Source organism: Anastrepha ludens, chromosome 6 (genome assembly GCF_028408465.1).
Source record: "Anastrepha ludens isolate Willacy chromosome 6, idAnaLude1.1, whole genome shotgun sequence".
Taxonomy (NCBI): domain Eukaryota; kingdom Metazoa; phylum Arthropoda; class Insecta; order Diptera; family Tephritidae; genus Anastrepha; species Anastrepha ludens.
Window position 1 is genome coordinate 15,704,110 of NC_071502.1, and position 15,373 is coordinate 15,719,482.

The 15,373-nt window shown below is 34.9% G+C and overlaps 1 protein-coding gene across 4 annotated transcripts in view; it reads right to left on the reverse strand.

Moving 5' to 3' along the window:
- Positions 1-5,963: 5,963 nt before the first annotated feature.
- Positions 5,964-15,373, reverse strand: part of LOC128868014 (protein windpipe) — a 157,806-nt gene continuing 148,396 nt past the window's right edge. For 3 of the 4 annotated variants that reach the window (XM_054109712.1, XM_054109714.1, XM_054109713.1), the window contains exon 5: positions 5,964-12,716. In XM_054109712.1, the coding sequence (XP_053965687.1) occupies positions 10,356-12,527 (2,172 nt within the window). In that variant the 5' untranslated portion in view covers positions 12,528-12,716 and the 3' untranslated portion in view covers positions 5,964-10,355. Of the gene's footprint in view, positions 12,717-12,891; positions 12,983-15,373 lie in introns of those variants that run through there. The other variant, XM_054109715.1, reaches the window with a different exon arrangement.

The following is a 15,373-nucleotide window of genomic DNA, read 5'->3' on the forward strand; positions in this document are numbered from 1 at the left end:
GTAAAACCGGTGATTTCTGAGAAACCCGGCTAGGGTATTGAAGATTTTCACTAAATCGGCAACGATGGTTGAATCGATCGACTTTCCTACCCAGCACATCAATAAAACATATTTAAATGGCTGTTTAGGAATAAATAAAATAAATAAATAAAGGAAAAGTAAATAAAATGTGCGGGTGCGGTGGGTATGAAATCGCGGAGCAGTAAATTATGAGTAGAAGAAGGGTATGGAATTTGGCACCCGCTATCCCGGGGGTGATTTACCAGGCTTACGTATCATGGTAACTTCGGCGAATTTCCATTCTTCAGGTTAAATAAACTGGCCATTAGCCAAATAGACAATGCAATTTTTTTGCAGGTTACGAAGTGCTTCGGCCGTAATACCGAATATACGAGTATACCTGACAATATTTTGAAATTGAAAAAAACACAATCATTGTTTCATTCAGCTTAATATTATTGTGTTCTACTGGAGATGGTAAATAATCGGAAAACTTTGGAGTCGAAACGAAAAAATACGGGGATGTCTTGCATGTTTTGCTGTTTTTCAATTTTTTTGATATTTTTCGACTGACTTAAATTTTTCAGAAATTTAGTTATAGGCAAAATTTGGCTAAAAAATAACTTTTGTCGAAGTAGAAACGAAGTGAAATAGGAACGGAATATTTTGGAATTGAAAGAAACGCAATATTGTGTTCAAGTAGCGACGATATATAATCGGAACACGTTGGAATCGAAACGAAAAAGTACGAAAAAAACTTTTGTCGAAGTAAAAACGAAGTGGAATCGGAACGGAATTTTCGGAATTGAAGCAAACAAAAAATTGTGTTCAAGTGGTGACGATATATAAATGGAATACGTTGGAATCAAACAGAAAAAATTCGAAGATATATAGCTTGCAATGTTTGCTTGCTTTTGCTTTTTTGTTTTTTTGAATAGTTTTCCCCTGACTATAAATTCTTTCAGATATTTAGTTACAGACTAAATTTGGCTAAAAATAACTTTATCCGGGGTAGAAACGAAGTGGAATCGGAACAGAATATTTTGGAATTGAAACAAAATATTGCACACCGATTGCTGCATTCAGTTTACGTTTCGCATTTAGTTACACTTTAAATTTGACTAAAAACTAACTTTTGCCGAAGTGGAATCGGAACAGAATACTTTGGAATTGAAATAAAATATTGCTAACCAGCTTATTATTTTGTATTACATTTTTATTATTGTACACAAGTAGCGACAATATGCACTCGGAATGCGTTGGAATCGAAACGAAACAGTTGAAGGTGCATAGTTTGCATGTTTTGTTTTTTTTTTGTTTTTTTGGGATATTTTTCTGCTAACTATAATTTTTTTCAAAAATTTAGTGACAGACTAAATTTGGCTAAAAAAAGCGTTTGTCGTAGAAAGTGAACGAATCGGAACGGAATACTTTGGAATTGACACAAAATATTGCGCACCGTTTGCTGCATTCAGTTTACTTTTTTAGTTGCACACTAAATTTGCCTAAAAATTACTTTTAGCGTAGTGTAAACGCAGTGGAATCGGAACGGAAAACTTTGGAAATGAAACAAAATATTGCACACCAGCTTATTATTTTGCACTGCATGCAGCTTATTTTCGTGGTCAAGTAGTGATGATATCGGTTCAGAACGCGTTGGAATCGAAACACCAATTGCGCAGTTGAATAACATTCCTGCAACATGGGTTTGGAAAATAAAACACGATTTTATTATGTTTCGTTTAGATTTTCTATAATTTACTTTTTATTAAATAAAATAATTTTCTTGAAATATTTCAATCGTATATAGTACAATAATTCTTTTTTATACAAAGTAAGTTCATAGGATCTCTCATCTTTAATAGATTACAACTAAAATGTTCTTCTTCTTCTGATATGTTTGCATGAAACTAAATAATTTGACACGTTTTTCTTTAAAGTACAGCTAAAAAATACACAGATGAACTTTAAAAGTTGTGCTTATCTCCTTACAAAATCGAACAGCGTCGCTGTTTTTTCCATGCAAACACTGCGCTCTTCTTCTCCACTACTATACATACATATATATATATATATATTTTATTTACGGCATTAGCATTGTCCCTCTCAACAGGCAGCGCTTAGGTTATTTTTACAAATATTTTTTATTTTATTTATTTAACTTTTTAATACAAATCGAAATATGTAATTTTTTATGCCACTCGACTACATATTTGTTGATTTATTTATGAATAGTTTTCGGAACTTAGCAATTAAGTAAACTACATTTGTATATATGTTTATACGCGTAAAACACAAAGAAATGGCCGAGGAAATAGCACTTTGACGTATAAGTCAAGTGAAATGAAAATTGGTAAGGATTAAAAAAAATTATTTATTTTTTTTTAATCTTTGCATAAAAGATAACTTTGGTATTACGCTAAAATTACATTGAATACATTAAGATTACATACATACAAATAATTTTATAACAAAAGAAAAATTGACTTCCGCGTTAAACTAAAAAGGAATCAGAATGTAGAAATTACAAACCAAAAATAGTGCAAACTCAGCCACACATTAGGGGCGTGCACTACACTGCAAGGCAAAAAAGAAAAGAAAAAAAAATGGTACTCTTTTTCCCAACGGTTTTATAAAACTTATTTAATTTTAAGACTGCAGCCAAAATATTTTGTTTGAATATTAAGATTTACGTGATCTGGACCGATTTGGGAGTGCCTCCAAAACCTCATTATTTCGATTCCGTTCATAAACATTTTTAGTTTTCGTATTTTTATTTTATGTGCAGACTTTTAAAGTTTCAACTCTGTTATCAGCTGGGTTGATTTTTTGGAAAAAATTAGTTTTTGTAAAACTTTTTATATTGCGAAACTTCCGCAAAAATATTTCCTTAAAATATTAATATTTACGTGAGCTCTACTAATTTAAAGTAAAATACCTTGAAAAATCGAGAATTTTATTAACAAAATTAAATTGACAAAATTTATTATTTTTTTGTTTAATTTTATTTTATAAAAAAAATTTATTTTATAGAAAAAAATTATCTAAAAATATTCGTAGAAAACACTTTATTCACAAAATTAGATTGGTTTTTAGATAAAAATATTTTTTTATAAAATTTTTTTTTTTAATTTTTTTTAATATAATTTTGTTTATAAATTTTATTTTTGGATAACATTTTTTTTTTAATTTTGTTCATAAAAATTTTTTTTTAATGTAATTTTGTTCATAATTTTATTTTTTTTTTTTTTTTTTTTTTTATAAACATTTTTTGAATCTAATTTTCTTTATGAATTTTTTTTCTAAATTTGTATACAAATTTCTTTTAAACTAATTTTGTTTACAAAATTCTTTTTCTAATTTTCTTCATAATTTTTTTTTATCTAATTTCTCAATATATTTGCTTTTTAGATAAACTTTTTTTTTAATCCAATTTTTTTAGATACAAAATTTTTTCAGATCAAACATTTTTTCAGATTAGATTACCTAAAGAAAAAATTTATAAACATAATTAGGTTTTTTTAGATAAAATTTCTTTTTTGTTCTAATTTTGTATATAAATATTGTTTTTAAAAAAAATTTTTTTTAATATAATTTTAGTCATCAATTTTGTTTTTTTGATACAATTTTTTTTAAATCTAATATTAGTCATAAATTTTATTTTGGATGAAAATTTTTTTTTTATCTAATTTTGTTTTTATAAATTTTTTTGTAATTTTTTTAAATTTTTGTAAATTGTAAAGTTTTTTATCTTATTTTGTTTTTTATACATTTTTTTGTAATTTCAAAATTTTTTTGTAAATTGTAATTTTTTTTATCTCATTTTGTTTATATATTTGTTTTTTAGATTTAAAATTTTTTTACATCAAAACTTTTTGTTAGATTAGATTATCCAAAAAAAAATTTGTAAACAAAATTAGACTAAAAAAAATGTTGTGTTTAAAAAAAATGTATAAACAAAATTAGTTCAGAAAAAAATTTTTAATCTCAAAAAAAAAAAAATTTATAAACAAAATTAGTTAAGAAAAAATGTTTAATCCAAACAACAAAAATTTTTAATTGAAAAAACAAAAAATTTTAAACAAAATTAGTTTAAAAAAAATTTAATCAAAAAAAAATTGTATCTAAAAAAATTTATAAACCAAGTTAATTAAAACAGAAAATTTTTATCTATCATAAAAACAAAAATTTATGCACAAAATTGGATTAAAATAAATTTGTCTTTAAAAAAAATGTATAAACAAAATTAGTTAAAATCAAATTTTTAATCTAAAAAACAAAAATTTATAAATAAAATTAGTTAAGAAAAAACTTTTAATCTAAATATCAAAAATTTTTAGTGAAAAAGCAAAAAACTTTAAACAAAATTAGTTTAAAAAAAATTTAAACAAACAAAATTTTTATCTAAAAAACTTTAAACTTTAAACCAAGTTAATTAAAAAAGAAAATGATTATCTAAAAACAAAAATTTATGCAAATGGATTAAAAAAAAATTGTATTTAAAAAAAATGTATAAATAAAATTAGTTAAAATAAAGTTTTTAATCTTAAAAACAAAAATTTATAAACAAAATTAGTTAAGGAAAAAGTTTTAATCTAAACAACAAAAATTTTTATTTGAAAAAAACAAAAAAATTTAAACAAAATTTGTTTAAAAAAAATTTAATCAAAAAAAATTTTTATCTAAAAAATTTATAAACCAAGTTAATTCAAAAAAAAAATGTTTATCTAAACACAAAAATTTATACACAAAATTGGATTAAAAAAAATCGTATCTAAAAAAAATGTATAAACAAATTTAGTTAAAATAAAATTTTTACTCTTAAAAACAAAAATTTATAAACAAAATTAGTTAAGAAAAAATTTTTAATCTAAACAACAAAAATTTTTAATTGAAAAAACAAAAAAATTTAAACAAAATTAGTTTAAAAAAACTTGTATCAAAAAAAATTAAAAAAAAATGTTTATCTAAACACAAAAATGTATACACAAAATTGAATCAAAAAAAATGTGTACCTAAAAAAATGTATAAACCAAATTAGATCAAAAAAAGTTATACACAAACTTACAATAAAAAACAATTTTATCAAAAAGCAAATTTATCCAAAAAATTAGATAAAAAGAAATTTTTAAATAAAAACAAAATTTATAATTTTTTTTCGAATTTATTTTTTTTTTGAATATAAAATTTTTTTTTATCTAATTTTGGGATAAATTTGTTTGTTAGCTAAAATTGTTTTTAATTAAATTTTGTTCATAAATTTGTTTTTTAACAATTTTTTTTAACTAATTTTAGTCTAATTTGGTTTATAAATTTTGTTTTGGACACAAATTTTTTAAATCTAATTTTGTGGATACATTTTTTTTCAGCAAACAACTTTTTTTAATATAATTTAGTTTCCAAAATACTTGACTTTTCGTGGTATTTTCAAATCAGCGCAGCTCACGTAAATTTTAATATTTTAACGAAATATTTTGGCGGTAGTCGCCAAATATAACAAATCTTATAATACCACGTTAGAAACTGAAACTGCTTTTGTTGGGGCACTCTTCTAAACATAAATATTTATAACTAAATTGAATTTGCATAATTTTCGCTTTTTTTTTTTAAATCACTTTTCTATATGAAAAACATCAACTGCTGTTCCCCCGCTAAATAATCAATTTTTTCCTCGCGCTCTGTGCATAGTTTTTGTTGTATTATGTATGTATGTATGCATGCGTTTGGTTAGTTTTACAGCTAAAACTTTTCACTTAAAATTAATTACGTTGATTTCAAAATCAAAATGTTTCATTACTTTTGTTTTTGTTTAAAATTGATTTTCTATGCGAGTTAGAGCTCATCAAAAAACTTACATCAAAAATATGTCTACATGTTAGGAAAAGTTTTTTTTTCGATATGCATCTATTTTTTCTGATATGAATAGGTCGTAGTTTGTAAATTTTTAAAATTTTTTATTATTATATTAAATTATTTTTCACTTTAAATACAAAATTTTCACAATGATTTTATTTTATTTTTCGCTCTCTCTCTCTCTCTCTTTCTTTCTCTTCTTTCCTTTATACAAGCGTAAATATATTATTTAATATTTGTATAAATCTTTATATTATAAAATTGTGTTTACTTTAATTAATAAACAAAAGAGAAACCATATTTAATGCTTTATTATTTAAATAATTTAGGTATGTAATTAACCTATCACATTACATTGTTGCTTTTCTAACTCGAATTTCGTTAGTTTTGTCTTCAACAGTTGGCTTATTCTTGAACGCAGCTAGGCACCGTAGTATGGTAGGGCTGGAGATATTATATTTTTCGACTAAACCCTCTCTCTCACTAAAACGCAACCCGATGGTGTGCTTGTTGTAATTTGGTTAATATAGGCGTGCATGCATGAGAGAGAAATTTGTTAGTGTAGCGGCTGACTGAGAAAAAAAAACAAAAAAAAAGCCCATCAAGCTGTTTACTTCCACCAAGCTTGATTTACATAGAAAAGTATTTCATGTAGAGTGTTTTCAGTCGTTTTTTAATTAAAATAATGCATTTTTAAATTACGAAATCTTAAAAACACAACCTTAGGCCTCTTCTTCTTGTCGCCAAGAGTAAGCAAGTGGCGAATAGATGAAGCAACAGCTACAAAGAAACAAATGTCGGCAACGCGAGAAGAGCGCCGCCTTAAATTCCATGTGCTGGTAAGGCAGTGCGGCCTAATGCGCTATAGCCTTACTCGCTTACATGAATCCTACACAAAATTGTTGCTTTCGCATGCAAAATTTTCGTCAACTCAATTGAGCATAGAGATATCGAGCGGGCGAGATGGCGAATAGAAGAGGCCTCTTTTCTCATAGCTTCCATTACACACTCACATTTTCATGCTTACTCCCGCTAGGGTAAGCCATAGTCAAAGAATGCATAAACACATGAAGGTTCAGTTGCTGGGTCGTTCGGCTTACAAAACGCGGTCGGTCACAAATGTTCGCCACACGAAAGCTTTTTCTGTAGTCGGCTCCTCTGCTTTGAGCTCAGTGGTGCACTGGATCGGTAAAGAAATTTCATTACACATAAACGATTTTTTTCTTCATTGATTCTAAGTAGTTGAAATTGCAGTTTTTGTTGGTGAAATTTCCAAGTCGTACTTTGTTAGCGGAATGGACCGATAACTGCAGCTTCTTGCATTTTTATGATCTTCGACATAGTTTCAAATTCTCGCTGAAAATATAATTTTCTGTCAACATTTTGTTGTTTTTTTGTTTCTATTGATAATTCTAGGCACACCTTCAAAATATTCTATGTTTCTGCGAAATAGTTTTTTTTCGGGGTCTAGCAAATATGGTGTTCCACTACCCACGTTTTTTATAAAGTGCTTCATTTTTTTTTTCTTTTACTCCAAAAAACCCATTCTATATATAAGGCACATTTCCCTGGCACATTTTTGCTTTTCCTTCCTCAATCATGTTTTTGGGTTTCTAATTAAAACTTAGCTGTAAAAATCTATGCGTAGGCCTCAGTATTGAGTTAGTTGATTTGTCGCGAAAGGTGTACCACGAAAAAGAGACTTAAAATTTAGCGAACACTCACAGCTTGAGCTCACATAAATTGAATACAAAGTACATTTTTCTCCTACTGTTTGGTTTATTACGGGTGGTTTATTATGGGTGGGTGGTTGTATGAGAAATCGCAACGTTAAGCGGGAAGTTTAGAAACGATGCTGCCATAACGCTTTGAGTAGAGTAATAACAGCAAAAAACAAAAAAAAAAAAAAAAAAAACACTTTTATAAAATATTGTAAATACTAATACACACCTTAGGACGAGTTTACATAGAGAGGCACGTGTGAGAGCGTAAAGAAGATTGCCTGCAAAGGTGCCAAACCATGCAGCGGTGATAAAGCCGATGGAGCACTTAATCGAGTAGCAGCTGGATGGCGAAGCTGATTTGTACAATAAGCAAATGGGTTCAAAGGAACTTTGGGTAAGTGGACTATTTCATGACTCAGTTCCACTCGGGCTATGGATACTTCTCGAATACCTATACCGCATAGATAGGGTAAGCGAACCTAAGTGCATATACTGCGAAGCACCGAGCGATGACGCCCATAACATACGTGCTTTAATTGCGATAAATGGCTCGTGGAAAGAGATGCTCCGAGGGAGGAGATTGGCGACATAGCGCTGACCAATGTGATCGGTAAGACGCTTGAACGCGCGGATAACAGAAATGCGGTTAAAAGGTACGTTGAAGGTGTATTACGGAGAAAAAGACCACGGATTGACCTCGACGCAATACAACAAAGCGAAGCCTCACAGACAGAGGCATAACAAGACGAATCAATAGCATGAAGCTAGCTACAAGCATTGGTGGACCCAGACGTGAACGAACATTGCAACAAATGGCGTGGAAAGAGGAGCTCTGAGGGAGGAGATTGGTGGCATTGCGCCAACTAATCGACTAATGCTTGAACGCGCGGATAACAGGAATGCAGTTAAAAGAAACGTTGATGGCGTATTACGGAGAAAAAGACCACGGATAGACCTCGACGCAATACAACAAAGCGAAGCCTCACAGACAGAGACATAACAAGACGAAGCTATAGCGTGAAGCTGGCTACACGCATTGGTGAACCCAGACGTGGGCGTATAGAAGAGGCCCATATCAAGGACGTCGTTTTGGGGCCTCCTGAAGTAACGCAGAGAGTAGTTCCGTGAAAAGAGTCGCTTTAGAAGAGGAGGAGCGATTGTTTTAGTGGTCACACCGCTCGTTGTAGTAGACGACGGCATATTTGGAACCTTACCTCAGCCACCACAAATAAAAAAAAAAGGTGGCGATACTTTGTTACTGGCGAATTTGAGAGAATCGGCTATTTCTTGAGACCTTTAGAAAATAAACTAACAAACCTTTGTTACCAAGTTACTTATTTTTGATTGAATTAGTGAATATTTTGATATTTCAATAAAATAATAAAAATGAAGTACCGCGTAGCAAAATTCTGGAAACAAGAATGATAATGAATTGATTAACCAAACTCCAACTCCTATTTGAGGTATGCGGCTTGATATTATTCCACAACTGGAGAGATCTATAGTTTTATACCGCTTCTGAACGCCATATGGTTTTTATGAAGAGCTTTTTCTTGCCCAAAAAAATCACTCGGGGATTTCCTTTGCCTGCAAGTGATTAGAAATCGTATACTAATACGTCACAAAATCAACCGCTTCTGTCACATTCTCATAGCGCGGACGTCGTCACCTCTGTATTCTCTTTAGCAGGGATGATGAGTTACGCATATCGCTTCACCGCTACTCGGGTCGGGTGCCAGTGGATTTGACAGTATTAGCAGTTGAGCTGATGAGTATCGCGTTGTGGCTACGCGAGTGACAGTTGAGTTGATGTAATTTGAGAAGCTTGTTTAATTTGTGTTTTTTTGTTGACATATATAAACAGCTGTTCCTCTCTATTCACCTTTCTTTTATATTCCTTACTCGCATTAACCTAACTTAACTTTTCATATAATATTTCTTATTTATCATCCTTGTCTATGATTCCTCTCTCAATTCTCTCACACATCTCATCTGCTTTTGCCTACGTTGCGTTGAATTTTCGCGCATTTGTTCACTAAAAGTATGGGCTGATCCAAGTCAAATCTATAGAAGCTGGTGCTGTTTTATCAGCTGTTTTTTGATTGATTGTCAAAGTGAGAGTATTTGTATCTTCTTTTCTCCTCTTACTTCAGCTGTAATTTCATAGTAAGCCAACAAATTGTTGTATTTGTATAATCGATATCACTTTGGCCTGGTCAAAGCAAGCAACGTTGTTGCTTTCATTGGAAAGTTCAAGTAGGAAATTCAAAGTGAGTGACTGAGAGGAAAATCAATAGACTCGTCTACAATAGCACAGCTTCACATTAGACCAGAATTGTGTTTTTAATTGCTTTTCATGACCAGGTATCAAATAGTAATTGACTCACTATGTAAGGGACAATGGATGGTAAAAGACCGCACACAAACCCCACAAGCCTCCCATATGTAAACTCGCACATAGTGAATTTCGATATGCTAATATTTCACAAACTTTTTCCGCATTATCTCCCTAACCAATTCTCACAACCTTACCTCTAAATGTATTTGTAATTTTTTCGCACGCTTTCTTTCAAAGCTTAAAAGCTTCACAATTTGCATTTCTTCTCTCGCTGTAAATGTTTTTTTTTTTGTAAATTTCTGTTAATTTTTAGTTATTTTAGTTCGATAGCACCGTTTACAGTACTCGCATTCAGCCCCAGCCGGTTAGTCAGTTTGTCCCTACCCATTTACAGCACTGCACCACGCCGCGCCGCGCTGCGCCACGTCACACCACACCGCTTAGTGGCCATTCACCAACGTCGCTGTGGGCGCATGTATGCCGGGCACAGTTAGAGTGTTGTCGATGCCGTTCGTCGCCACTACAGGCGTCGTTATGATATCGCCCGCATTCGATTTGCTGCGTGTCACCAACATTGGTGTTTTGGGACGTGGTGTTTCGGTCAATTTGATTTTGACGCGTCCCGTTTCGGGTGAATACACTGGCGAGTAGCGTCCTGATTTTGGCGACGAAGGCAGATAACTATCATCATTATTGTTGTTGTGCTCGGTACCCTGTGGTGGGTATTGTGCATACTTGGAGGCACGTGGCGACTTTGGTGTGGGGTAACGTGGTGTGATGGGATGATATTCGTGTGGTGGTGCAGTTGCTTCTGTGGCTGGTGGCGCATTTTCTTTGTTCACCACTTGTTCGTTGGCTCCTGCACCATTGCTGCCCTTGAGTAGTGGTTGCTGTTGACCGGGACCATCTTTCACATCGTTCGCATCGTATGGTTTCTTTTGACCGGTGCCGTTGATCGGTTTCGCAAGGTCCAATTTGGTTTGATCGCCGATAAGTGGTGCATGCTCGTTGCCGTTGCGCAATGGTTTGCCCAGATTCTTCTTGTCCATGTCGAGTAGTTCGGTTTGACGTGGATTTTCGGCATCGTGTGCGGCATTACGATTGTGTTTGCAGCGCTTGATGCCCACAAAGAGTATCAAGCCGACAACAATGAGACCGAGCACACCCAACAAGAAGTAGGTGGCGCTACTATCATCTTTGGGTTCACCGCCCGCATTTGCAGTTAAAATGGCGCTGGCTTCTCCACTCGAGTATCCCTCGGTATTTACATCGGGCACATTCTCCGACTCAGCATTGTGTTGTACGATGGGCACGATAACTTCTTCTGTAACCGGCGCTTCTGCTTTGACTTCGGTGGGTGCCTCGGTTTGCTCAGCACCATTGGCGTCGGTATCAAAAATGCCCATGCCAACGCCGAATATATCCTCTGCATGCTTATGTGACTCCTCCTTCTCCTCTGAAGTGGGCTGCTCTAGTGGCTTATTGTCGAATGCGTCGTCAGTGTCATCATCATCGGGCGCCTCGAAATCATCGGTGATGAAGTGACCGCGTGCAATGTTGGGTATAATCAGTAGACCACCACCGCTACCGGAACCATCTTCTTCATCCTCCTCTTGTTCGATCGGCAGTGGTGGCGCATCTGTTGTAACCTGTTCTTGCGAACTCTCCACGGCTGGCACGAGTGTGGTCATAACCAAATTGACTGGTGCATTCACATCACTCAAATCGCCAGAACCTTCAACTGCATCCAATTGCACCGCGCTTGTCTTGACAGTGCTTGCCTTGTCGAGTGGAATGAACGCCTTGCCCAACTCATCCTCATCGTCCTGATCGCCCGAACCCTCGACTGGTTGATCGCCCATCATCAGCTCATTGTCCTCCTCATCGAGTAGGCGCCCACTTTTTTCGCGCGCACAAATGTCCGATTGTTTCACCTGCAACCATGGCTTACCCTGCACCTCTGTGGGATATGTGCAAGTGATGGCATGTTCCATGAACACATGACGCTCCTGCAGCCAATTGCGCACTTCCAATGTCTCACAAGAGCAGTTGATTTGATTGTGACTCAGTTCGAGTGTCTCCAAATTCGACAAACGTTTGAATTCCAATGGTAAATTGGTGATATCATTGTGTTGCAAGTTCAACACCTGCAAATGTGCCGGCAACTTAGTTAATTTGCTTGACGTAATGCGATTGTGTTTGAGGTTCAGCTTCTTAATGCGACGTCCTAGATGTCCGATTTCGTGCAGCTCATTGTGCGAGAGATCAATCGATGTCACATCGGGCAGTTTCTCCAGCGGATGCGACAAGCGTTTCAAATTCAAATAAGACAAATCCAACGAATGTATGGGCAGTGCGTCTTCTTCGGGTGCATACGAGCGCAAACCCTCCAAACTCGAGCATTTGGCATGCAGGAAGTGCGAATGTGTATGCCGCGCCAAAACGCATTCACAGTCAGCGGGGCAGTTGTCTGGTTTTGTGTCGTTCACATTACTCGACACTTCTGCGCTGGGCGTGGGCGTAGCCTGTATGAGCAGTGCGCATAGCAGCAGTGAAAAAGCGCAGGTTAGTGGCAGTTGCGTCGCTCTGGAGTTTGTGCGTAACAGCGGCATTTTCGATGGTTGTGTGTGTGTGTTGATGTGTGTGAGTGCAAGGAAGCTCTGCTGACTGGAGGTTTTAAGTGACTAGGTACGCTGGTTGGTAGCCTAAATGAGATGCACGACCAGCTGTCAGGTAAAAAGGTATGCGTTGAGAAGAGATGCAACTGCAATTACGTTTGGTTCTAGCGATGATGGGGTGAGCTGCAAAATAAATAGAGAGAAAAATCATGGAATTAGTAAAATTGTTATATATTTTCTTAATTAATATTTAATTACTATCTACACTTCTATAGTAACTCTAAAAAAAAGGTACAAACATGAAAAGTCGCCACAAATTTTCAGTATTTTTACTTTTACATAGCAGCAGCTGACTTACTTCCGTTGCATAATGACTAACTGCGTTCGTAAAGAATTCAATTGAAATACGAGTTTTAGGTTGCCTTGACTGGTTGGTGTTCTTGCTACTGTCATCCAAACAGCACTGTGCGTTTCCGCGAATACTAACGTACGAATTCTCACTCACCAATTTTTATCTCCCGGACACGAATTTCGATAAGTTATCAATTGCTATGGAAAAGCAAATTCTCTCGCCAAACTTACGTCAATAATTTTCATTTAAAATAAGTAGCTCTCTACTCTTATCTACCTTAGGCGTAATTACTATGACTAAAGTGAGTTGAGACTTTCGTTAAACAAACTTTAAGGTGCCTACTTGCAAAAAAACAAAATGGATTTCATCTGTCTACGAACCAAATAGACAATCTTAACTCAATATGTAACAAATGAAAGATAATAAAATTCTTCATAAGCTGCACATCGTGCACATCACTTTTCGACAAACATTTTAGTTTCTGAGAAATGGATGAATCGTTTGAGAGATAATTTTTTTTTTTTTTCTTAATTAGGTTAGGTTAGGTTGGTTGCAGTACCACTCAAGTAGCACTAAAGCCAATAGGCAGATATCTACAGCCAGCCAGAGCTGTTGATATAATAGAGAGGATTGATGGGATTTCGGTTGGCGCACTGCCCCAGGCTGTCGCAGAAAGGAGCGCCCAGTGACCTTAATCGTCTAGCTGCCAAACCCGGACATTTACAGAGAAACTGCTCAATAGTGTCCTTCTCTGAAAGGTCCCCACAGCTTCTGCAATGGGGGTTAAACGGTAACCCTAGCTTTTCTGCGTATGTGCCGATCGGCCAGTGACCGGTAAACATAGCTACGAGCTTCGAAATTGAATGGCGAGGAGTCCAAAGGTCTTTCTGAGTTCTCCGTATATTGTACAAGAGCCAAAGGGTTTTCGAAATAGCACATGAAGAAATAGAGCTCCATCTTTTCTACGCTTGCCTGAGAAATAATTTGTGGAGTTCCTCTTTAACAACTGTCAGGAGAATGCCGATGACCGGGTAGGAGGTCTCTAAGGCCAATTTAGTCTCCTTCCTGGCAAGCTCAGCAATTTCATTTCCCTCTTTGTTCCTATGTCCTAGAACCTAAATCAGAGAAATGTTACCAGCACACCCAGGAGATTTGATCACCTCCTTACAGGATTTTACTAATTTCGTTCTACACCATGGCGTCGTCAGAGCTTTGATCGCGGTTTCACTATCGGAGAAAATGTTAATATTTCCCTCGCTCCCGCGTTCCCTAAGCATTTTGCATGCCTGAGGGATCGCAAAGACTTCTGCTTGCAAAACACTAGCAGTATTCGGCAGTCTAAAGGATATAGATAAATTGGCTGATTTAGAGAAAACCCCTGCTCCGACACCAGATTCCATCTTGGAACCATCAGCGATCGATCCCCTCGATCCAATTCTGCCTCTTTGAAAAGCTTACCCTTGCACAACCCTCAAACTCTAGTTTGCGGATAGAGAGATCTATTCGAAGTTCGGAGAAATACTTCTGCAGTATTCATGCGAAAATATGATACTTCTAGCTTAGAAGACTGCCTACCTAACAGCCAATGACCGGTCACATAAGCCACGACCTTTGAGATGCTTTCTCTTGAGAGGATTAGCAACTCAGCTGGCCTTTTCTTATCTGTTTGCGGCCAAATTAGCCTACTTGTAAAACAAGTATTATCTTCTCTCCCTATTGACCTCTGGAGAATATTATTTTTTATCCTTAATTTGCAAGTTGCCATACGCATTCCAATATTGCCTCTGTTTTCAAGCAGTGGAAGATTAGTACCGTTTCTGGTTAGCTCATCGGACTTACAATTTCTTTCAATATCTCTATGCCCGGAACCAATATAAGACTGACCTTGAAACGGTCCTAATATCATTTAGAACTGCCAGGCATTCCTGAGCAACCTTTGATCTTAGTAAAACTGCCTATATTGATTTGATAGCCGCCTGGTAATCCGAGAAGATATTTAACGTAGTTTTGCCACGGCGTGTGGGTTAAGGTACACAATCATGGGTTTTTATTACAAAGACTTCTACTTGGTAGACGCTACAGTAGTCCGGAATTCGGAAAGACTGCTTGACTGCCATGTATATATGCTAATTATTAAGTTATTTTCAGTTTTTGCTTTTGGAAAAGCCGCGAAGCTATGCGCTTGGAAAATACTGCTTTGATTATATAGCTTGATTCGCTGACTAATCTCTAGATACCCGCTCCTATTCCGTTTAAAGTTTTAGAGCCGTCTGTGTAAATGTGAAAAGTCCTAGGGCCAGGCTTCATGCCTTTGCGCCATCCCTCCTCTTCATTTGTAGTACGAAACCTTCTCTCCCTATTAAAGTACGGAGCCATGTAGTCTGTGCAACCTGAACTCCTCTTTCCTATTGAGCTATGTCTGAAGGTTCTACAGGGGAATACTCCAGCAGCCACTAACCTCTTCGTGGATTTTGGTGCCAGATTTTCC